Genomic DNA, 24,490 nt, shown 5'->3' with positions numbered 1-24,490 from the left:
TTCCTAAGTATTTTATTGCTTTTGATGCTCTTGTAAATGGGATTAATTTCTTTATCTCTCGTTCAGAAAATTCACTGTTAATGTATAGAAACGCTTCTGATTTTTGTATGTTAATTTTGTATCCTGCAACTGTACTGAATTTGCTGATTAGTTTGAATAGTTTTTTGGTTGACTCTTTAGGGTTTTCTGTACAGTTGTTCTTCAGTGTCTGCAGGGGATTGCTTCCAGAAACCCCTGCAGATAACAGAATTTGCAGATGTTTATCTCTTATATAAAATGGCATGGTATAGCCAGCCATATATAAAACCATGTCGTCTACAAATAGAGACAGTTTTACTTCTTCCTTTCCAGTTTTTATGTCTTTTATGTTTTTCTCTTGCCTGGTCGCTGTACCTAGGACTTCCAGTATCCCCAGGTTTCTACCAGGCAAACCAGGCAAACCAGGCCTGCAATTTTGCCTATATCTCCAATAAATTTATCTATGTCTTCCCAATTACCTTTTACCACATCCTCCACTGTTTTCAAGAGTATTCTTGAAACCTCTTGAACTTCTTCATGCTCTGTTGCAAATAATCTTCGAAAAAAAGATTGGGAGCTGTGTTATGGCTTATTTCTTCCTCTGGCAAAATCTCTGAGCTAAGCCTGTGGAGGTGGGTATGGGGACAGTGGCATGTTTTTCTCTGAGGACACCCTTACTTTAGAAACTAAGTGCTGGGGAGATGGAGGAAGGAAAGTAGGTTTGGTTTGCTTCTCCTGGCAAGATACCAGCCCTTTACAAGCCAGGGCAAAGGGTTGGGACCATAGGCTTAGTGCATCACTCAAAGTAGAGTCTCTGTCCCACCAATTTAGGCTGGGTGCAGGAAGTGAGCCCCTCCTCACCTCTTAGCTGCCCTTGCCTAGAACTTAGTCTCAGGAAAGGTAGCTGAGGTAGAGTGTTACATGGAATAGGGTCAAAGGTTTTTTGAAATTAAGAAAGTTCGTGTATCTGTCCAAGAGAAAGGAAGACATATATCCACATACAAACTTTTACACCTATATTTGTAGTAGCATTATTCATAGTAGCCAAAATATGGAAACCTGTGGAACTTTCAGCTTCACCCCCTGACCTCTAGGGAGGGGAGGGGAGGGGAGAGGAGAGGAGAGGAGAGGAGCAGCTGGAAGTTGAATTAGTCACCCATATCTGTGGTTTAGTCATCATGCCTGTGTAATGAAGCCTCCATAAAAATCCCTAAATTATGAGTTTCAGAGGACTACTGGGTTGGTAAACACATGGAAGTGCTGGGAGGGTGGTGTATCTGGAGAGGGCTTGGGAACTCTGCACCTTTTCCCCCATACTTTGTTCTGTGCATCTCTTCAGTTTGATTGTTCCTGAGTTGTTTCCTTTTATAACAAGCTGGTAATTGAGTTTAAAAAAAAAAAAAAAAAGTAGAAACCCAAATGTCCATACCATACAATGGAATAATATCCAGCAATTAAAAGGAATGAAGTACTTAGTGCATGCTACAACATGGATGAACCTTGAAAACATTTAAATGAAAGTAGCCAGTCACAAAAGGCCACATATTGTAAGATTCTATTTATATGAAATGCTCGGAATAGGCAAATTTCTGGAGAGAAAGTATACTGGTGTTTGTCTAGGGCTGAGGTGTGTGTGGGGAAAATGGGTATGGGATTTATTTTTGGGGGTGATGAAAATGTTGTAAACTTAGATAGTAGTGATAGTTGCATATATCTGTAAATAGTTTAAAACCATTGAATTTTACATTTTAAATAGGTGAATTTTATTGTCTGTGAATTATATCTCAATAAAGATGCTAAAATAAAAGAGAAAGTCTAGTCACTCTTACTGTCTTTTAAAATGTACAAGATATATCTATCTTTTTATTCAAATATTAGTCAGTCAAGTTTGCAGAGCTTTTGTGATTTTACAAATCATAATAGGGTTGTATTTGCTATCTAAGTAGGAAATCATTTGTATATGTGACAAACATATTGTGATATAATGTAGTTTACTCTTTGTGGACTCGTAGTTTTTAATCTTCTACAGTATTATATATTAACATTTTATTTTAGGTATATTATAAATTTATTGGAAGCATTGATTTTTGTGATACTTTTAACTTATTTCTAGTATTGTAATTAAGTTCTATAATTTCGTATTTCCCTTTCATTCTTTTTTTCATGATTCTAAGAAAATTTACTTAATAGTATTAATAATAATTCATATCATTTGTACATTAGAAAGCACTGATTTTGAAAGCTTGGCTTCTTGAATGCAATTATTTTTAACCATGTCTCTTCAAATATTTTAGCATAGCTATTTAGATCATGTAGTTATATTTAACTTGCATTTTTCCTCTCTGATTTGTCCTCCACTCCTCCATGTAATAAACAAAAGGACATTTGTTTCATTGATGGTCCTCTTCTGTTAGCTATTTATAACTATTTTGTCTCTGAAATATGTTTTTTTTTTCTTCTAAGGGCATCTTAATATTGCCTTTATCTTTTCTTCGTATGAATTCTTAGGAAAAAAGGCAAAGTGTAATAGTCTCTCTAATTTCTTTTGTCAACTTAAATTCTCATAGAAAATTAGATTCTTTTTGCCCCAATAAATTGTTGTCATAGTAAAAATAGGTTCAACTATCAAAATATACTTTTGTTTGAATGCATATGAGATATAAAAACCTGTTGTTTTTCAGATTTAAATTTTAATAAGTTGTAATACTTTAAAAACTATTTAAAATTAACCTCTTTGGAGAAAGGTTACCTTAAAATGTTTTAAAATATTTATACATAGCTAAGAAAAATGTATTCCAAAAACTTTTTTTAGAAATTATAAATTTTGCTTAGATGTTTTTCTAGAAGGACTTGACTAGCCATTATTCCCCACATAGAATAGATTAAATAGATTTAAATATGATTAATAGAATAAATTAGTAGAATAAATAGATAAAGTAGATTTAAATATGATTTAGAAAATTGGCATGTAATATATTGGATTATTCCCCCTTCTTTTTCAGGAACTCTTGGTGTGATAACAGAAGCTACAATAAAAATCAGACCAATCCCTGAATACCAAAAGTATGGCTCAGTAGCTTTCCCTAATTTTGAACGAGGAGTAGCCTGTTTAAGAGAAATTGCAAAACAGGTAAAAACAAAAACAAAAACCCACCCATATATATTTATATTTAAAAAAATTCTGCTGCATAATTGATTTTGATATGTCACATATAATCTTCATATTTAGTTGTGTTATATTTGTGATTTTTACCCAGTTCTATATGAAAAGGTAATGTTGTAAAATCGTCCCTTTAAGTTCAGTTGCTATTTCTTTGAGTAATTATACATCTATTTCTTGGTTTAAAGAATGCTGTACAATTTTAAGACAAGGTAAGGTATGTACCTGAGTTGATGGCTTCAAATGTCTCTGCCTTTATTGAATGTTTTCTTAAGTTACTTTTGGGTAAGATATTTTGTGATTAATTGCAGTAATATTGCATTTTTCTTAAGATATTTATTGAAATTAAAATAATTGGCTGAATATTAATGGCCCCAAAATACAGAAATTAAATATAAGTAATCAAACTTTATCAGTTCTTAGAATGTGCTGCTACTAGGCCTTACTTGTTTTTTAATATTTCCTTAGCTATATCTTAAAGTAAGTAATATAATATAGTATAACATAATACAAGATATTTAGATATAAGCTAAGAAGAATTCCCACTTTCCCTTTCTTTAAAAAAAGGGATATATTGTCAAGGGTTTTAAAAAGACTAAATAATGCCAAGTAATTTTATTTCTTCGTTAGTTGTGTGTATCAGTGTGGGAGTTCTTGCGTTTCTTTAGACATTTGGTTCATTGTTTAAACTATAATGGTTTGTGAAAAAATTCTTATTTCAACATTTCCCAGCAGGGAGGAAGTCAAGGGAATATACTCCAGCCTCTCTCTTCTTGCTTTCTCCAAACTCAGAGTTCTTTAATACTTCCCATCAACTATACCCAATTTGAATCTTGAGTGCAAGGGAGCTTTCTGATGTGACCCATATAGGTCAGCTTCTGGGTATTCAGAGTAGGGTGGAGGGAGGATCTGATAAGGAAAAAGAGTGGTATCTAGCAAGTACTCCGTTTCATTGCGGACTTTGTAAGATACTGAGTCTTATCTTCATACCATTCCAAGAGAACCAAACCACTATTAATGTTTTAAAAATATATAAAATGAGTAAAAAAAAATGTTATATTTACCCACATATTTACCATTTCCAGTGCTCTTTATTCCATACACTCAGTTTTGCCTTCTGAGACACTCATTCTTTCTTACAGTTTCTCACTTTTAAGAAGTCCAACTATATGATCACCTAACCTAACAGCTGAGAAGGGTAATTTTTATCATTTCCAAGTAGCTTCAGTTACTTATCATTAGATTGCTTTTTCCCTTCATCAAGATTTAGTCATAGGCTCCTTAATCTTGGTTGTCTTACTCCTAGGTAAAGGGAAGAGTTTTAAAAGACACGTATAGTCATGGAATGAACATTCTTGAACTTGTGGCAGGTTACTTTGGTGGTGTTAACGCAGAAGTGATGTTGAAATCCTTAAGAGCTCCTAATTCACTTGAACTTTGAGGATATTATGTTACGGTTAAGGAGCTAGTATTATGCTATGTTTGCTAAAATAACGAGATGGCGGTAATATTTAAAAGTAGAATTATTGAGTAAAGGAGCGGAGATAAGTTTTAGATGTAAATATTTGAGCACCGAGCAGTAAAGTTCACGTGTGTTCTGATAACTTGTTGCTAAACCCTTCCATCACTTAAAGGCCAAGGAAGTAACTTTGAATTTAAGATACCTCAGGTATTAAGAAACAAAAGAAGTACTTGAAGAGCCTTGTGGTTTTGCCTGTGAATTCATTCCTAGAAGAATGGGAAACTGGGTTTTTTTTGTTCTTTTTAAGAAAATAACCATAAATTCACCAATTAAAAATCAAAATAAAAGCAAATATTTTCCATAAATATTTTCTGATTAATTTCAAATCTTCCTTAATGAGATATTTTTTATTCTGGTGTTTTCAGTTTGTATTGTAGTTCATTCTTTGTGTTAACTACTTTTATTTTTATTTACTTTTCATCTTTGTCAAGCTTGACTATACCCCTCCAAGAAAAGCTTTATTATTAAAGATACAGTTTATATTGTCCCTCTTGTTCAAGTTTTGAATGGCATGTTTTTAGTTGACCATTATTGCCTCCATTTTTTTTTATGGCAAAATAAACATGAATGCCAAGTTAGATTTTTAAAATAATTACAGAATTTATAAAACTAGTCTGATTTGTATGTATTTTTAACAGAAGATCTTATTGAGTACACAGTCTATCTTGGCCAACTCTGCCCCTTCACAATACCTCCCCTCTGTTGAACACAGATTTAGTAGACTTGTTAAAAAGTGTTGTTATATGATCTTTGGAATAGAAGTAGACATATTTTATGCTTTCCTGAGTGCTCCATCTGCTTTTCTGCATTAAAAACACTCACATGTAAATCTGTCTTAGGTTTCATTAATGAGAAATGGTGTACAAATATGTCAAAATCCTTAATTTATAATTTCACTAAAATTGGAAATATTGAATTTAAACATAAATAGTTGGTGCAGTTTGTTGCAGTTTTTGTTACAATTTAATATGCCCCTGATAGAAAGTAACAGATAAGAGCTACTTGTGATAATGAAGGCAGGTGGTAACATTTTTCTTCATCTTTGCATAAATCAGTAAAAGTTCTTAAAAAAATTCTTTGTATATTTACAATATGACCATAATCTAAATTCACTACAGAAAACTATATTGAATATATATATCTTGGGATAAATAAAGGTGATGATTGATAGAAAGTGCCACCCTGTGGTTAAAAACCAGGTCAAAAAGAAAGCTCCTTTCTAATCTATAGTTTTAATAATTTGGTTCTCTGTAATTAGTAGTAGATAATTTTTAGAGACAAAAATACCATGTAATTGGAAAGCTTGCCTTACTTGAAACTGATTGAAAAGTCTAGATAGATAATATTTCATTCTCAAATGTTGCTCTTATGAATGAAACACTTGCTAAGAATAGTTACTGGGATTTGGAAATATTCCACTATTTGGGGAACCTGCATTTTTTACTCTTGTTATACTGCACATATAGAGAGGCATTCCCTTTCCTGGAAATGGGTAAATGTATTATGTTTAGGGACATTTGTGTATTAGTTTATAGAGTATACAGATCTCATGTGTCAAGAATGGTACTGTATATGCTGCCCTGCTTTATAACAGTATTCTCAAGCAGAAAAATTGAGGAAATTATCAGGTTTTGGCACTAGTCATTGTTCAGTTTGTGATTTGGAATTTCAGTTGATAGCAAGGAAATTAAGATCCATTAAAATAGACGGTACACGGTTTACGATTGTGCCAAATTCTTGATTGAGTAATGAGTTGGCTGCTTGTAATTCCTCACTGTCATTTCATAGCACTTCCATTTTTGCACTATTTTCAGACTCAAGTTGCTTTTGGATGAGTATCTTTTGGAAAGGAGCGGACATGATTGTTCACAGATAGCTAGGTGGGCTCTGTGTATATTTTTATCACTATTCTTACTGAAGGAAATAAATAAAGCAACTTTATACTGGCAGCAGAAGGATTCTACTAAGGTCACTCATCTGATCTTTGTCCATGTGAGGAATTGTCCTCTTTCAGTACTTCACTGCCTGTGAGGAGCTAGAAAGGAAGATTTAGTGGAAGATTAATGTGATTCTATCTCATCAGTGGCAGTCCAGTAGAATCTCCAGCTTTACTCAGTAGATGGGTAAGTGGCTTTTAAGATTTTCTCAGAGAGTAGATTTCCTACTGTAGCTTCTCAAGAGGGGGGAAAATTGTGTTTTTTAATCAGAATATCAGTGTCAGATATAATATTTTATTTTTCTCTTTTATTGTTTGTTTTAAAATGGGAAGTATGTTTTTACAAGGGTTGAAGGGAACATGGAATGTTGAAACAAGTTCAAAGGCAATTTACAAAGTTTGGGATCTTCCCCCACCATTTGCCAATAAAAACTTAGGAGTTATGCCTTGTGGTATTGAGAGAGGACCAATTTGTTCCATTATGAGGAAACATTGACTGTCTGTATGTGGCATGGATTAGTACAAATTCCTCTGAAAACTGTATTTCTCAGTATCAGAACTAGGTTTTTAGAATTACAGATTAAAAGGCAGCTTTTTCTTTTGACAAGGGATGGCCCTTTCTACCTACTATCACTTTTATTTTAAACAATTTTAAACTGATAGGGTATTTTTTTCTAGTGAGTTTAGACCGTAATTTCAGAAGATATACATAGTTCATGTCTGACACTTCAGACTATTATATCTTAATTCTGAATTGTTCTGTTTTCAACTTGATTTATCCTGTAGGGATTCAAATCAATTGAAAGGAGTTAGGTTTAGCACTTATATTGTAAAACATTTAAAGCTTATTTATATTAAGTGATAATTCTTGGAGATAATTTGTTACATATAGAAAATGGAATTGTTATTTTAAATCATTTTTTGATGTCATGTTTTTCTCCCTCTGAAGCAGAGAGAATAACCTAGCCAAATGTTTGGTTAATTGGATTCTTTACTGTGTGATCCAGCAAAATGTATCAGACTTGAGGACAGTTATGAGACATGCTCTAGTCATTACACCTTTACTAAACTGAAAATGTACAATTTTGACCAGGAGACTGTTTGGCATTAACTTTTGCCCCTTTCCTTAACAGAAGTGGAGGGAAATATCTACCCTGTATTATGTATTTGTTTCATTCTTTAAAACGAAGAGATAATTCTCTTGCTAAAAAAGTTCTTGTTTACAGTGTAGATTCCTGGCTATAAACCAGTGTATCCTTTCTAATAGGATTAACCAGTTTACCAGTAGCCTTAAATATTGCATGATTTCATCTGTGGTGTCAATTCCAATTTATTATTAGAGGAAGAACTAATTCTGTCTACATTTTAAGCTTTTATACCTAGAAATTTGATTTAACAGAATTCTCTTCTTTTACATATCCTTTTTTTGGACTTATAAATTAATTTATTAATTAAATTAATATCAATTATTTTATTGTGTTTTTTATGTGGGAGAGTATGTTTTTAACTTTATATCCAACATAGTGCAGTTGATATTATGTAAGTTAAATAGACATGGTTTCTGTCTTCTAACAGTCACCAAAGATACTGCATATCATGATAAAATTTTCTGTGCTTAAATTTTTGTATAGCCATATACAAGGGGTTTGGTATTGAAGCATTAGCTTCTGATACAGTATGTTAGTAGACTATCCCCAGAATAGTTTTAAGGCTCAGGAACTAAGGCCATTCCAGAGTCTATACTGAAAGTTTGATTTACTCCTTGAAAAAACAAACCTTTTCAATTCAAAGATTATTCATTTTTTAACCAAGATACCAGAGATAGAGGACTGCCACTCAGTGCTTATATTTTATAGTTTATCCTTATGAAGTTAGAAGAAATCATGCAGACGTATGAAACATGTTAATATTGAATTTCTTTCGCCAGTAGCTAGTAAACTAAGATACCTCCTCGAACAAAGTGTCTCATCTGAAGTGCGAGTTCTGGTTTTCCCTGTGACAAGAAAGCAATATGACTTAGTTCCATAAAAACAAATTTTGCAGAAATCTTTTGATGTGTTTCTTATAAGACTAATTAGAGTGGTGGTTTTTTATTTTTCAGGTTACGTATTCAAGTAAATTCCTGGTTGTAGCGTCATTAAAGTGAAGAAATTGGCAGCAATTTGACTTAGTCAGTCATATACCCATGCTTTGAGGTCACTGTGGTTTATTTATTTCTTCTTTGCTCAGATAAAACAAAGATATTGATATTTATTTATTAGTCCATAATGAATTTCTCATATGATTTTTTTAGACTATTTACTAAAGTATAAAGTACAAGCAGGTGACCTAAGCGATTTTAGTCAGAGTGCATTTATCATAATAAAAACAAAATCAGTTATTTCATTAACTCCACTTCAAGTAAGCAATTTTTGTTTGAGTGTTCCTTAAATACCCTGAATGTATCATCAACCCACCATTAAAATTTCTAGGTAAGAATATCCCCTCTCAGGTTAGTTCTGATCACCTACCACCAGGGGTCACTTTAACTCAAGGACCCTTTTCCCCTTTCCTCATCTATGGAATACTCTAGCAGAGCATAATTGTATAGCACGGGATTGAATTTAGAGCTCAAATTCTCAGAATTTGTGATGTCTTTAACTTTTAAAGGAGTTATTTTGAATTTTTTTTACTTACCAAAGTAGTTTTATAGCATTAAAATATAACCTAATCTTAACTGTAAGCATAGTAATTAGTTTGAATGTTTTTTAAGAATAGTAATATTATTTTGGCTTTTTGATTATAAGGACTCCTATTTAATTAGGTGTCATGACTTCTGATTTAAAATTCTAAGAAACTTTTCCTCCTTTGTATTTTTAGAATGATGCATAGTTACTTACAGATTATTTACTGGAGAATCTAAAGCAATCTTGATGCTGTGCTTTGCTTATGAGAATTTACTTGTGACAATAACTGAAAAACTCCATTCACTGACTTTTTAAAAAATGTGGCACTATTAAAACATGAGACTTACTAAAGCTGTTGGTTTGATTTTGATAATTTTTAAAAGTCAGTGTTGAAAGTGAATTTAATATTTATTATCTAGATACAAAAAGCTTTCTATAGCTTTTAATTCTTTTTTCGATATATTAGTATGTAATCATCAACTCTGCCTCAGTATAAATAGGAGCAGTGGATGACTGACTAGTTTATATAACTCAGCTGTCAAGTTAAAATCATATTCAATATAGTTGAATATCAGTTGCTGTATGTAGCAAGTGCCCTGAAGCAAGTTTCTCACTTATTTTTTCAACTTTTATTTGAAAATTTTAAGCATACACAAACTTTGAAAGAATAGTACAGTGGTCACCTGTATATTCATCTTGTATATGCAAAAATTACTGACTTTTTGCTGTTTGTTTTACATATTTGTGTATTTTTCCTTGACCATTTGAAATTAAGTTGCATTATGACATTTGACTTCCAAATACTTCAGTATATATCTTCTGAAAATTAAGGTGTTCTTTTTTATAGCCACAATACCATTATTGTGGATGATAGCTGTCATTTATAACTCTGCAGGTTTGTGAATTACAGTGCCCCTGAGCTCCTTTCTTCAACTCGCTTTCTTGTGAGCTGGCCGCAAAACCGCCGGATTGCTTCAGGCCCTAATCTGGTTCCGGCAGGGCACACTGAGCCTTTGGTTAATTCCTCTTCCTGGTGGGAAATGAGAAAATCAGCAGTACTTTTTTCCCTGGTTTTCTTTTTTTTAAATTAATTTTCAAATTTTTGTACAATTTTTAAAGACTACTTTCCATTTATAATTACTACCAAATATTGGCTGTATTCCCTGTGTTGTACAATACATCCTTGAGCCTGTCTTACACCCAATAGATTGTACCTCCAACTTCTCCACCCCTATATCCACCCCACCACTCCAGCTGATAACCACTAGTTTGTTCTCTGTGTCAGTCCAGCAGTAATTTCTTAATGCCATCTAGTATTCATTCTATAATCAATTATTCCAGTTGTCCCCAAAATGTATTTTGTGGATAGTCTTTCAAACTAAGATCTTATCAAGGCCTACATATTGTATTTTAGTTATTTCAGAGATTGAATTCCACTAGAAATTTACTATAAATGTAATATGCTTTTTTTCCATTTTCTGTTATATGTGTGCTTATGTGGGCTGTTTTCATTAATAACACCTGCTATAGATACAGGTGAAGTAGAATCTGAGTGGCAGTAAGAGATGGAATTTACAAGTTGTTGGTAGGAATTTAAAAGTTTTTTTTCTAATAATGACAGAATGGCTCTGAATTCTTTCTCATATTTTACTGGTGTGCTTAAGCCCAAACATATAAATACATATGTTATGTGATATTCTGTTTATTTTATGAAGAAAAGAAACGTGGTCTACTCAGGCTTTATTTGTTTTATTTGAAGTTGATGTGCCTGTTTTAATAAAAATGTTTCAGGAAAATTGATTTTCCTTTAGTATTTTGGAAACTGGTAATGTTTTTAGAAGCATTAACCCAACTACAAAGATACGTTTATATCAAGGTTTGAAAGTACTCAGGTTGTAGATTTTTTATTTTATTTTATAAATGTACTTTTACTAACACCGCAAAATAGCAAGTAAGATGGTTTTCATGTAATTTTTGTTTCAAATGTGACTTGAAAGCTCTGTGTGTGTAAGTATGTGTGTGTCTTTTGTGATTTTTAATTTTTTTATTTTTTTTGAGGCTGTGTGGCGTATTTGAAATATCGTTCATCTAGCTGTCAGGATATCTTGGTCCTAGTTCTATCTTTACTGTTTTACAGTCATCTGACCTCAGGCATGTCTTTTAGTCTCTCTGGTTCTTACATCCTCATCTGTAAAATGAGGATAATACCAGTTCTGCTACCCCGACAGAGTTGTTTCTTATATTAAATAAAGACATATGAAAACAGCTTGTACACAATAGGATTCTATAAAATGTAAGGCAATAGGTTATTGTTATGTTAAGCATATAAATTACCTAATATTGTTCTTCAGATTTGGCAATGACTTTTTAAAAATATAGATTGTATTATCTCACCTTTAGTATCAAAGATGAGGAAATAAATTATACAGTGTTCAAAATAAGAATCTAACCAGTCATTTTGTTGGGTAAAATAAAGTATGTATTATGAGTGGTTTTATAAAATTAAGTATTTGTTCAATTAAAAGCACATAATAGCAAAAATGTTATAACACACAGTTAAGGTATATATAAGTTTTGTTCTTTTGAGTGATTCTATTTTTATAAATCTCAGCATTGTGTTGATATTTTATTGATAAATGTTATTCAGAAGATAAATGTTTAAAAAGTTTATGACAGTCAAAATTTTGTGGTCTGAAAGCAGCTTCTTGGTGGAAGTTTAACCATGTTAAAAAGTTGCATAGAATATAAAAATCCCATTTAGGGTAAATCTCACTTAAATTCTTTGGAAAAACTGTAGCTAACTTAAACCTTGCTAGTGTTTGTATGGTAGTGTTGTAGCATCACAAAGTTAATTTGAATATTTGCTTTCTTCATTTTTCTTTCCTTGCAGCTTTTAGTGTGTGCCTAGATAAATATAACACAGGTGCAGTTTTAGATGTTTTAGATACATAATGTTATGCTTCAAGTTTTGTTTCTGTTTTCATACAAGTAGCCTTGAAAGATCTTAGAATTCTGCACATTGTCTGATAGTTTTTCTATTTAAAATGGATTATGAGAAGCAATGAAAAGAAAGAACAAGTCCTTATCTATGAAGACATCTCAGTTAAATTTTTAAAGTGTTTTGGCCCACAAAAATGCCACCACCATCTTCCTCATTTTAAAAGAGTATAAGAGCGCAGTGACCCATTATAGTTCATCAGTGGCATAATGCTCTAGGCATTGATTTTAGTTTATAAGTTTTCTACTTTGTTTTAAAATAATCTACTTTGAGGCCTAATATTTCCTTTAGGTATTTCCACAGGTCTTTGCTAGGCATTAAGCAGATCTTGCTGTAGATAAATTAAAGATCTGGCAACATGTGTATGTATATATATATATTATGTACATAGATTTCTTCTCTCCAAATACTTTATAGAAGCCACTGATGTTTTATTTGTTGTCATAAAACTATATAAAAAGTTAACATTTTTTTTCCTGTATGTGTCCTTAGGAACTAAGCTCTTAATCTCAAATACAGAAAGATGACGTTCATTTTCTACCTCTCTAGCTTCTTTACTGTATTAAATTTGTATCACATTTTTTTAATCTTTTTAAAACAGAGATGTGCTCCTGCATCTATTCGCCTCATGGACAACCAGCAATTTCAGTTTGGTAAGTAAGGAATGGTACTTTAAAAATCTGCTCACTAAGCCACAAAAACTTATGAAACACCAGTTATGTGCCAGGAAGAGTACTGAGTACAGAGCTAGAAAGATAAATGTCATAGCTCCTGTCCTTCAGGAAGTTCTCAGTCTAATGAGGACAGACAGTTGTATAAATGAATGAGTGCAGGAGTGTTAGAGGTGATGTGAAAGAAGGCTGCACTGGATACCCTGGTGCAGATGAAGGAGGGGTTGATCCTACTTGATTTTGCTTGAGATTGAGGCAGAGCGTGGGGAAAGCCTTCTTGAAGGAGTGATGCTTAGAGAAAATCTTAAAAGGTGAATAGAAGTTTGCCTGAGACAGTCTCTTCTTTCCTACCAAATTTTTGTTCACTTATCAGCAAAAAATATGAAATTGTAAAACCTTAATGGTGTGTTTGAACTTCTTCAGATAGTTCTGTGTGGCTCAAATAGACTGTAGGGTGAAAGTGGTTACAAGAGATAAAGCTGGATGGGTGGACTAGGGCTTTGCAGGATAGATTTGGGTTTTATCTTGTCAGAAGAGGGATATCTTTGTAGAGGGAATACAATAAATCAGCTTTATAGAAAGAAAGCTCATTCTGCTAGCATTATGCAGGATGGATTAGGATGGTGCAAGCATGAAGGAGGAGTTGAAATGGTTAAAAAGGCAAATACTGGGGGCTTTGTTCAAGGCAGCAGCAGTGGAGATAGAGAGTAAAGAATAGATATTCCAAAGAACAGTTTGCCAACTGGATGTGGAAGGTTAAATAAAGGGAAGAGTTTAGGGCAACTCCTGATGTCTGATTGATTGACAGTCTAGAAGAAGAGATGATTTTGGGGAAAAGACATTACAAATGGGTTGTGTTTAAGTTGACCATGGAATATTCAGGTGGAGAATTCAGTAAGAGTTAACCATGTTTCTTTTTCTTCCTATTTTGCTTAAAGTATTAAACTTTCTGACACGATTTATCATCTTATCAATTCTAGTTTTACTGCTTCTGAATTTTTCCATATGCTGAAATTTAGTTTGGGATTTAAGTTTATAGACTTTACATACCCTCAAAATAGTCCCAGAATGATTGTTCAATAATAAATACTAAAGGCCAAGTTAGGCAGGCTTTTCTTTGGTGTACAAGTAGCTTAGATTTTAATTTAGGGAAGAATGATTATCATAATTATATAGAAATTGAACTAAGGAACTCAGGTTGATAACATATCAAGGGTTCGTTTTAAAATTAGATTCTTCTAAGTCACAGCTTTTATTTCTTTAAGTAAATTACTTTCAAAATACTATACTGCTGATAAAAGTTTAAGATAAATGTGTCCTATAAATGATGAAATAGTTAAATCAAATGAAAACCAAGACTCCTGTGTATTTTGGCCTGCATTCAGAGATCTAGGTTTGAAGAGAGCCATGTATCTATCTGATTAATAAGACTGTGTTATCCGTTTATATGCTATAATGATAGTAAACTATGTTGGACATAGACATCTATGTAAAACTAATTATGATATGGCCAGATTTTATTTATAACTGGGATCTATAACAATTTAAATGTAGGTTCAAAGAAAGATCCTTTTGGTTATCTGTCATCCCTGTTCCACATTCTCATTACTGTACCTAGGAACATGCTCTAATGTTGGTTCTACTCTCGCTAGTCTTTAGTGTGTCTCCTCTCCTTCTGCCCTTTACTTGGCCACCAAAGTGATCCTTTAGCAGTACAGATCTGATCATGCTTCTTGGCAGTCTGTAACCTTTTTGATTTCTCAGTATTCATTGAAGCTTTCCCACCTACATATCCTGCCATGACTTCATGATCAACCAACTAAATAACTCTTAGCACAGCAAGGGGTGTCTGGGACCTTGTACCAACTGTATGGCTGATTGGTCAATGTTTGTACCGTATTGGTTGTTAACAAAGCACAAGCCTTATTATTAGTTGTTAATATTTTTATTATCACCCCTCTCCTTGACACAACTCAATATATTATATTGAAATGATACATTTTCAGTATATTGAAATGATATATATCATTGAGTACATTGAAACGATCTACGTATTTTCCCTGTGAACGAATGTTTGTCAAATTTGGGAGATGTTTCTTATTCATTTTTATGTGTCCTGCACCTGTCACATAACAGACACTTACATGTTGATTGACTTAATCATCAAATTAGCAAAAGAGGGTAAACAAATCTTGAATAGCATATAGGGTAGTGCTAAGCACATTATCAGTAGCACACAACCATCCCTCAAGGTTGTATTTCCAATTTATAAACAATTCAAAGGCTAAATACTTTGGCCAAAGTCCACAAGTTATATGTGGCGCTGGGGTTGAACCCAAATCTGTCTGACCCCAAAGCCCTACTTTTTCCAGTGCTTTGGAGCACTTCCTTGAAACATAAGGATTTATGGAATCCTTTAAAATTATTTAATTAACACTAACAATAAAAAAAATCACTAATCAAACTGTCTAGCTAGTAAATTTAGGAACTAGTTCCTTTGTTTTCTATATAAAATAAAACACAATAGCTGGAATATGTTTAGAATGTAATTAGTTCGGTAGGCAACATTAATTTAAGAATAAGTAAAAGATAATAATATCCTCTTAATTAATACTAATACCTGACCTACTTAAAAGTTAGTATCACTTTTGCAATAATTATGCTTGAAGCATATTCCATCAGGGTATCACATCACTCAGTATTAGGCATATATGTGCCTAACTCACAGTAGTGTTAATAGAAGTTGTGCATTTAAATTTCAGTGTGATAAGATGAACATATACCCTTAAGGATTATTCCATATTGGAGTAGTAATATTTGGAATCTTCATACATTGTGTAAAAATATGTGGACCAGAAGTCTTTTATGAGGATCAGATACACACACTCACACATTTATGTGTATATATTTGTTTCCAGTTGCTGTTAAAGTAGGCTGAATTCCATTTGGGACAGTGAGTGAATATTTTGATGATGTGTTACCTTTAACTTTATACATGCTAGAAATGGTATCTTTTAAAAACACTGGTTATGCTAGAGAACATTTCTGACAGGTTACCATGAAAGAAAAAAAAATCCCAAACAAACCTCTTGTGATCCAGGATCTCAAAAAGATTGCTAGGTTCGTGTCTATGTCATCTGCTCTTTATTTTTTGTTTGTTTGTTTTTCGCTTTGGTTATAGCATGGTTACCTAACTCTTAGCTTCTGGTTAAGATTTATTTGGTTACTTGGTCTTTTATGTAATATAGTTTTTTATTATAATCTGTAAGAATGTGATAAATATTACGGATTCAGATTCTCACTTTAAAAAAATAGATGAATGGAAAAAAAGACTGCAAGTGATTTTTCCTCCAGAAATATCTCTCTCAACCCCCCCTTTTTTCCTTCTAAAAAGCTAGTTTGCACCTATTTTAAAAGAAGGGATCTACACTTTAAAAATAAACAAAATCCCAAAACCTTAAAGCCTTTTTTTAAAAAATAAATGTTTTATTTGGAGATAATTTTAGATTTACTAGAGGCTTTAAAAGTCTTTATAAAAATGCTATATAAATGGTGTGCCAAATTTTTCTGAATTGGGCTCACAGTACTAAGGCCAGATGCTTGACTCTTAAATGTTATAGTCATGGGAGTTAAGAAGTTGCTATTCTGAAAACAATGAGAAAACAGTAAAAGACTTTTACTCAATTAAGCTTAATCCGCAGGCAACGATGTTAATTTAACAGACTCTGAGACACCATTTATGTTTTTTTGGCAATTTTAACTCTCTGGGTATAATTAAGGAAGCAATTACTAGTTTTATGCCAACAATTCTGGATGAATTAAGAATTAATTAAGAAACAATCTTAAACTTGGCATTGACTCCATATTTGGTTATAGTTCTGAATGGTTTCTGCATAATTAAAAAAAATAAAAGTAGAACTAGCCACCATTGGGTGTTCCTAATGAAATAAAAATTAATGAAGTGATTTTACTATGTATAAACTATGCCATTGAAAGATAACCTAAACTATGTGTAGTAGTAATTACATATAGTAATTTGAGTTTAAAAAAAAACCCAAGAAGGAGTTTGGTAAACAAAAAGTTGTTTGTGACTTTTTAAAAGATGTAGATCTTAATACCAATGTGTTATATGTATAACATAGGAGATTTTAAAAACTAAAGTCATGGAAATGTTCACTTTCTTTTAGGATACTAAGTTAAAGTAGCCTCTTGCTTTTATGAAAAACATAGATAAATTAGTTTGCTATTAACTTAAAATATGAACTTTTTTTTCTTCTTAGGTCATGCTCTCAAACCTCAGGTTTCCTCTATTTTTACATCATTTTTGGATGGATTAAAAAAGTTTTATATTACAAAGGTAAGAATTTTTTTTAATGCTTAGGATATTAATTTTTTCTGATTTCTCTTCCTCACACACACCTATGTTCTTCCACGTTGCTGTGTACATTTCATAATTGTTATTTTTTTATGTTGGAGTAAATATTTAATCAAGTAAATCAATTATGCATTCAATTTCAGAAAATATAAAAGCTTTCCCGTATTTGAAGTTCCTAAAAATAACACTTCATTGAACAGTTTTAGCATATAACATTTTTTATAGTTTGAATTTTTTCCTTCATAGTAGATATCTAGAAGTGGAATAAAAGTATTCATTTTTTTAAACTTTTGACACATGACAATGCATATGTGTCATTTTTGGATTGCATCCTTGCTAGTACATATGGGATTTTTTGTTTTGTTTTGTTTTAAATTTAGTAAATCCAGGGGGGAAATAGTATTTTATTTTAGTTGATATTTCTTGAAACTCTAATGAGACTGACCATTTCCCTGTATTTCCTAGATGTAATTTTTTGTGAATTAGTTGAATGTGGTTATTTTGCTAGGGGTAGCAACGTCAAACAAACGACTTCTGTTTGTTCTTTTTGGGGGGTGTGGGGGGAATGGTTTAATGCCTTGCTGTGTGCCTTTTGAAAAATGGAATTATTAGATGCCTTTTTCATAAATGTTGTAAATAATTTTTCCAGTCAGTTGACTCCTTTTTAATAAGGTTTCTTTCTTTTCTTTCTTTTTCTTTCAGTGCAAAAGTTTCTAATTTTTATATCTTTCCTTTGATTATTTAATTACTTTTAAGCTTAGAAAAGCCTGTCTTCCTCCAGAACTATGATTAGGACCATTTTCTTCTCTCTCTCACTTATTTGTTAAAAAGGAATTTTAAAACTTTTTGTCTTTATTACTGTTTGACTTTATTTCAGTTTTATGATGTGAGATAAAAAACTAAGTTAATCTTCACCTCTTGCTCTCCTGATTGCTAACTAGTTGTGACAGCACCATTAACTAACCTGTCCTTGCTTCTCATTTTTGTTTTTTGTTTCTTTTTGCTGTACGTGGGCCTCTCATTGTTGTGGCCTCTCCCGTTGCGGAGCACAGGCTCCAGACGCACAGGCTCAGCGGCCATGGCTTATGGGCCCAGCCGCTCTGCGGCATGTGGGATCTTCCCAGATTCTCATACCGGGGCACGAACCCGTGTCCCCTGCATCGGCAGGCGGACTCTCAACCACTGCGCCAACAGGGAAGCCCCTTGCTTTTCTTATATTGGTTTGCCATGTCTAAGACATCTTCTCGTATACTTATATAAGAAAAAGACATTTTTATGTAATAGCTTTTGTTCTTGAAAAGAGCTTTTGTTTAATGAGCTTTTGTTCTTGAAAAATTAAATGGATTTAATTGCTGTAGATCTAGTTCTCCCTCTTATTTTTTCAGAATTTTCCTTGTTATCACCATTATCTACCTGTTCAGTATCCTGGAAAATTTTTAGAAACTCTTCATCATTTTAGGAAGCTCATTGAGGTTTTTATTAAAATTGGAATAAACTAGTATATTAATTTGGGCAAAAGTCGACCGATTTATAATACTTAGTTTATGCATTTGGGAACATACATTTCTCTCATCTTTTTTTTAGACATGTTTTCCTAATGAAGTTATGTATTTCCTTTTAAGATTATTCTTAGATGTTTTATATTGTTTTATACATAAGGTCTCCTTTGAAAATAATACTTAATAAGAAGTTATTGGTGGTATATATGTAAGGGTGCTGCTGGTTTTTACTCCCCCCCAACATCCTGCTACTTTATTATGTTCTGTCATTTTGGTAGTTTTATTTGATTCTTTGGTACAGTTATAATTCTTACAAGTTAATTTGTTGTATTTCCATACCAATATATCATTATAATTGATACCTTGGCATACTGTAAAATGAAGTGTTTTTCCTGAGTGCTGTTCTATTGTGATGACCTAAATAGGTACATTAAGCATTCTTTTTGATTGACATGTAAAGTTCCAAAGCTCAGATTTTGAAGAGCTGGTATGTTTGAGCTCAGATCAGAAGAAAAAAAGAGCAAAATGTGTTTTGATTTACTATTTTGTAGGCTAAGACTTATCTGTAATAATAATATTCTTTTGTAGTTTAAAGGATTTGATCCAAATCAGCTAAGTGTCGCTACATTACTGTTTGAGGGGGACCGTGAGAAGGTTCTTCAACATGAAAAACAAGTGTATGACATTGCTTCAAAATTTGGGTATGGCTTTCAGTTCATAATGCCAAGAGAAAGTTAAGCTAAAATTCTGATATCTCCAAGCAGTTGTTAATGTACACTTTTCAGTATTAAATTTATGTTAGTATATGGTAGTCAACTTGAAATAATATGTTGGTTTACTTCTAAAGTTTGTAGAAGGCTAGACTGGTATGTTGCTCTTACTTGTCTAATCGTATATGTGACATAGTGAATCTTCTTATTGTATTTTTTCATTAATGATAATTTTATATTATTTTCTATTGTGCTAAGTGAAATAGAAAAAAATTCATAGTCATGTTGCTATTTAGTGGTAATAGTATATGTATAAAACATGCTGTAAGTATGTTTTTAAAAGGAAATTGTGTTTAATCAAAAGTATTTGATAAATTATCTATACTCCACTTCCTGTCACTTACTGTTTTGTGCTGGTATAAAGAAACTGAAAACATTTCACATCTGTAACCAACTGAATAATGATTGGGTGGTTTCTGTCTGTCCACTTGATGGATTATAAGATTGATCGATGAGAACTATAGTGAAAGCGCCATTTATCAGGACTACATTTTTTTTCCTTTCCTTTTTAAGTACATAATAAACAGTTTTCTGGATACCAGTCTTTTTTTTTTTTTAATTTCAGAGCTTAAAATATTTCATACACATACATTATCCTTAATCTGAGTTCTTTGTAAATATTTACTTTTATTTCTTTTTTTTCCCTTTCTTGCTGTTCTTTATGAGAACAAATGAACGCTTAATTTGGAGCCATATGTCTTAGAATGCGCCACTTTTATGTGTTTTCCTCATATATAATGTTCAGCCCTTTGTTTTTAGGATTTTCTGAACTTAGTATTAAAGTGCAGTATTGTTAGAAAAAGATCTAATCTTGGGCCTAATTTTTACTTTACCTTTGTACTGCTTTTGAACATTGAAAAATAATCTCTCAGTTTTATTTTTACCCTATTCTGAAATTGGCAAGTGGAATTATAATTTTTTTAGTAGAAGGTGAAATTCAGTAATCTTTCACTTTTTCTTCTCCACAGTACCTTTTTGGGAATTACTGATGTTTTAGCTAAATTAGTTAAGAGTGCTGTAAGGTTTCATTTAATGAGCAGATGGGTTGGATATCAGGTTACCTCTGAAATTTTTTGAAATGTTCATGTACATATTTTTTAGTTTCTAAGTTATGTGGAGTACATATATAATTTGATTTAAAAACTTTTTAAATCCATGATACTAGTGAGAAACAAACACTAAAGGAGTTTTAAATGAAAACCTTTTACATCTAAATTAAATCTTTTATATCTACTTAGCCTTAAATATTAGAGACTGAAACTTTTAAAAGTTATTTCGTTATATATTTAAATGTTTATTTGGGATTTCAAAAATTTCCAGAGTCATTTGTAGGGAAATGGATGCTATAATATTTTAATCACTGTATGTAAGGTTAAATTTGCTTAATTTCATCTCACTACTCCCCACCCCCACCTCCAACACACACACACATACACACACCCAGAGATTGCACTTCGTGGGATCTATAGTTATAGTTCCAATTCAGAGTAGCCAGCAAATCATTACTAGTTAGTAATGTGCCGCATTTCCTGTTAGACTGGGATAGGCTGATGACAAAAGACCTTTTTGTCCTAACGCACGCATACTTTTTATAGGGCATGATCTGTCTCTTTTGGGGCCTCACCATTGATGCCTGCTATATACTAGATGCTTGATTAAATATTTATTGAAAGGATTTATGAAACTGAATACTTTATTTTTCCCTGACATCTTTTATGCTACTTTATTTATGCCTAATTACTGTGCCACCCTTGAAACAGTATATTTTAATCTTTAGGTATTTATTGGGACCATGTTGTCAGTTTTATTTAATTTGAGCCACCAACTATCAAGAACTGGCTTTTCATGTAATGCCAGTTTTGTTTTTCTCATGTAACACCAGCCATTTACAACTTGAAAGTAATAGTGAATCTTTCTTAAGGTGAATCCAGATCTCTTTGGATACTGATAACGAGGCCCCAGAACTATTGATTTAATTCCAGCAATTTGCTTAAACTAAACAACAAACTTGTATCAAATTCATCCATTAAAAATAGGTTATATTAAATGAGGTATGTATTTTAAAGCAAGGGTAAAGCATTAAAACTTAGACCCTGATTGGAGTGTCATTTTTTTTGCTATTATTATTTGCTACTTCTTAGTTACGTTTATAATTAATTTCTTAATATACTTTCATCTGGCACCCTTCTTTTAGATGCAGAAATCTGTGTTGAACAACCCTAGGCTATCACCAGGCAGGTGACTTAGGGCTCTTTTGATTTTTTGATACTTGGAAGTATATCTTCGCATGGTTTTCCAGCAGTAGTCCCGGTTTTCCCCCAGTTCTCTCTAGGCACTAGTTCTTTGTTCTAACCACTGAAAGATTCAAGGATATTTTTTATAAGATGCTACCCTGCCAACCCTCATTCCTCAATCATTTCTCCTGCATAACTAGCTGGAGGAAAGCATCACTAAGTTTCTTTCTAATAAAGTTTTCATAAGTTAGTTTAGCTCATGTATTTTATTTTGAATTAGGGCATTTTCAATCTATTCTTTATTTTCTGTTCTTTTGTTTTATCCTGTTTCCACCACCTCACTGGCTTTATTTATTTATTTTAGAATTTATTATTTATTTATTGGCTGCGTTGAGTCTTTGTTGCTGTGCACAGGCTTTCTCTAGTTGCGGCGAGTGGGGGCTACTCTTTGTTGCGGTGCGCAGGCTTCTCATTGCGGTGGCTTCTCTTGTTGTGGAGCATGGACTCTAGGCGCAGGGGCTTCAGTAGCTGTGGCTCGCGGGCTCTAGAGCGCAGACTGAGTAGTTGTGGCGCATGGGCTTAGTTGCTCCACGGCATGTGGGATCTTCCCGGACCAGGGCTCGTACCTGTGTTCCCTGCATTGGCAGGCGGATTCTTAACCACTGCACCACCAGGGAAGCCCACCTCATTGGCTGTAAATTGATTGTTTTTAATGAAGTACTCCCAACAGTTGAGAACATTTTTGTGAGTTATCTTAGCCATTTTTCCTTTTTGCCTTCCACACCCACGCAAACACTGTTAAATACCTTTGAACACATATGATCCAATAGAATATAATAGCCAAATGTTGAATAATCATACTTTGGTTGTTTATCTATGGTTGCTAGTAATGTACTTTAACTTCTCTAAGAGCTAAGTGGAGTAAACATTACCTGTCACCAATCATGACAGATGTGTTGACATTTACCATAGAACTTAAGGTAATATGCTATTGTTATTTTTAAAGGGTTATATTTAAAGTATTAGTTTTAAAGTGCTTAAATTGTTTAATGTAATTCAACATGAGTGTGATTAGGTTCACCAGATGGTTCTTTTATATAACAAGATTATCTCTCATTCCTCTTTCAGTAGTCTTCCCAGTCCTTCCTCATGTAACAGCTTTAAGTTTGTTTAAGAACCTTGTTAATTGATATTTTAAGGAAGTAGGGGATGGATGTTGCTACTTTAACATAAGGCAGTTGAATTTAAGTATAGTTTATTGGAGTGGCTGCAAAAGTGGCAAGTTAGAAGCATTTAATTTCTAAACCCTACTATTGTTTATATATTGTATCTTAAAGTAATTTTGGCTGGAATGCTAGATAGTTCTGAAAGCTAAAAAAAGAGAGGTTCCAAGAAGCTAAATTTGCAGGGAAACCTTTGATTCAGAAAAGCGAACCCAGAATGACTTTTATTCTTTTGGGGGGGTTATGAATTTAGAATGGACATCCAGTTTCTTCCTGCTTTGGGTAAGAAAATGCATATTTCTGTGTGGTTTGTCACACTAGATTCCAAGTGGAACAGATCTTTTTTTTCCCCTTGGCCAGATATTAGAAAAGGGTCTAAAGAAAAATGGCTTGACCTGGGACTGCAGAGTCGGACTTTTTCTCATCCTGATATATCAGGATGCTATATCTTATATCAGTAGGCCTGATATGGGAGAGACAGGCCTACTAAATGTTCATACCTGCTACTTCTCACCAAGTACATACTCAGAATGCACCTGAGTATGATTCCCAGCAATGGTCTCTTGCACCCTTTCCTAGTCTTCATGCTTCTTTCCTTTCCTTCTGCCGGTAGGCCTAGCATGAACTGTGTCTTTCCTAGATCAGTAGGGTTTTTTCTCTCTTGGAGTTAGTGTCTGACTCAGATTCATATCTACCTGAGGTTTGGGTTCACCTATTTTCCTCCAAGCACCTGTCACAGCAATTTTCTGACTAGTTTACTTTTTGTTTTGGAACTTTATTTGACTCGCTACCCCAACGTAACATCCATACACATCTAACCCAGAATTGTCTTCTGTTTCTTCTTAATTTTCTATCTTAGCAGCTTGACCTAAGTTGTTTTCTTTGCTCATTAACATTCTAGTAACAAATGCCCCCCTTCATTTCATTATACCCTTTCCCCATGTAGTTCTAGACTAGAGCTGCTCCTGTCAAGTCTTTGCCACTCCTTCTGGATGACACTAATTCGTGTATATCCAACTATAATACAAAGTCAGGAAATCTGATTTAGCCCATATGTCCTAGCTGAAAATTGCCTTACAGTATTTGTGTAGAACAAGGGTACATCGACATTGTATTACTTACTTACTGCCAAATTCAGACAAAACATCGGGGAAAGAAAGGATTTAACTGTAAAGGTGTTAACTGAATTCATAAGAGAAATGAGAAGAGGCTCAAATCACAGAGGTTCAAAACCTGAGTCTTAAGCAACACCATGGTTAAGGGCTCAGCATCCTGAGACCAAGAAGGCTCAGTTAGGGTATTAAGAAGAGAGACATAAAGATTAGCCATCAATCATGACTCAAGAAAGCCACAAGAAAAGATATTTTTCCTTTTATTTGTTTTTATTGAGGGATTTTTAGTGGGTACTTTGAGAATTT

At 33.0% G+C, this 24,490-nt stretch overlaps 1 protein-coding gene across 3 annotated transcripts in view; it reads left to right on the top strand.

Moving 5' to 3' along the window:
* AGPS (alkylglycerone phosphate synthase) overlaps positions 1-24,490 on the top strand; it is a 280,454-nt gene that overhangs the window by 75,330 nt on the left and 180,634 nt on the right. For all 3 annotated transcript variants that reach the window (XR_003793973.1, XR_003793974.1, XM_029225507.1), the window contains exons 11-14: positions 3,021-3,148; positions 12,902-12,953; positions 17,252-17,328; positions 19,434-19,546. Coding sequence is in view for 1 of the 3 variants with exons in the window: in XM_029225507.1 (XP_029081340.1) it covers positions 3,021-3,148; positions 12,902-12,953; positions 17,252-17,328; positions 19,434-19,546 (370 nt within the window). In the remaining 2 variants the exon portion in view is untranslated. The remainder of the gene's footprint in view (positions 1-3,020; positions 3,149-12,901; positions 12,954-17,251; positions 17,329-19,433; positions 19,547-24,490) is intronic.

This window comes from Monodon monoceros, unplaced genomic scaffold (genome assembly GCF_005190385.1).
Source record: "Monodon monoceros isolate NGI ecotype Baffin Bay Population unplaced genomic scaffold, NGI_Narwhal_1 Super_Scaffold_16, whole genome shotgun sequence".
NCBI classification, from domain to species: Eukaryota; Metazoa; Chordata; class Mammalia; order Artiodactyla; family Monodontidae; genus Monodon; species Monodon monoceros.
The sequence above is the reverse complement of the archived record's forward strand: the minus strand, read 5'-3'. Positions and strand labels throughout refer to the sequence as shown.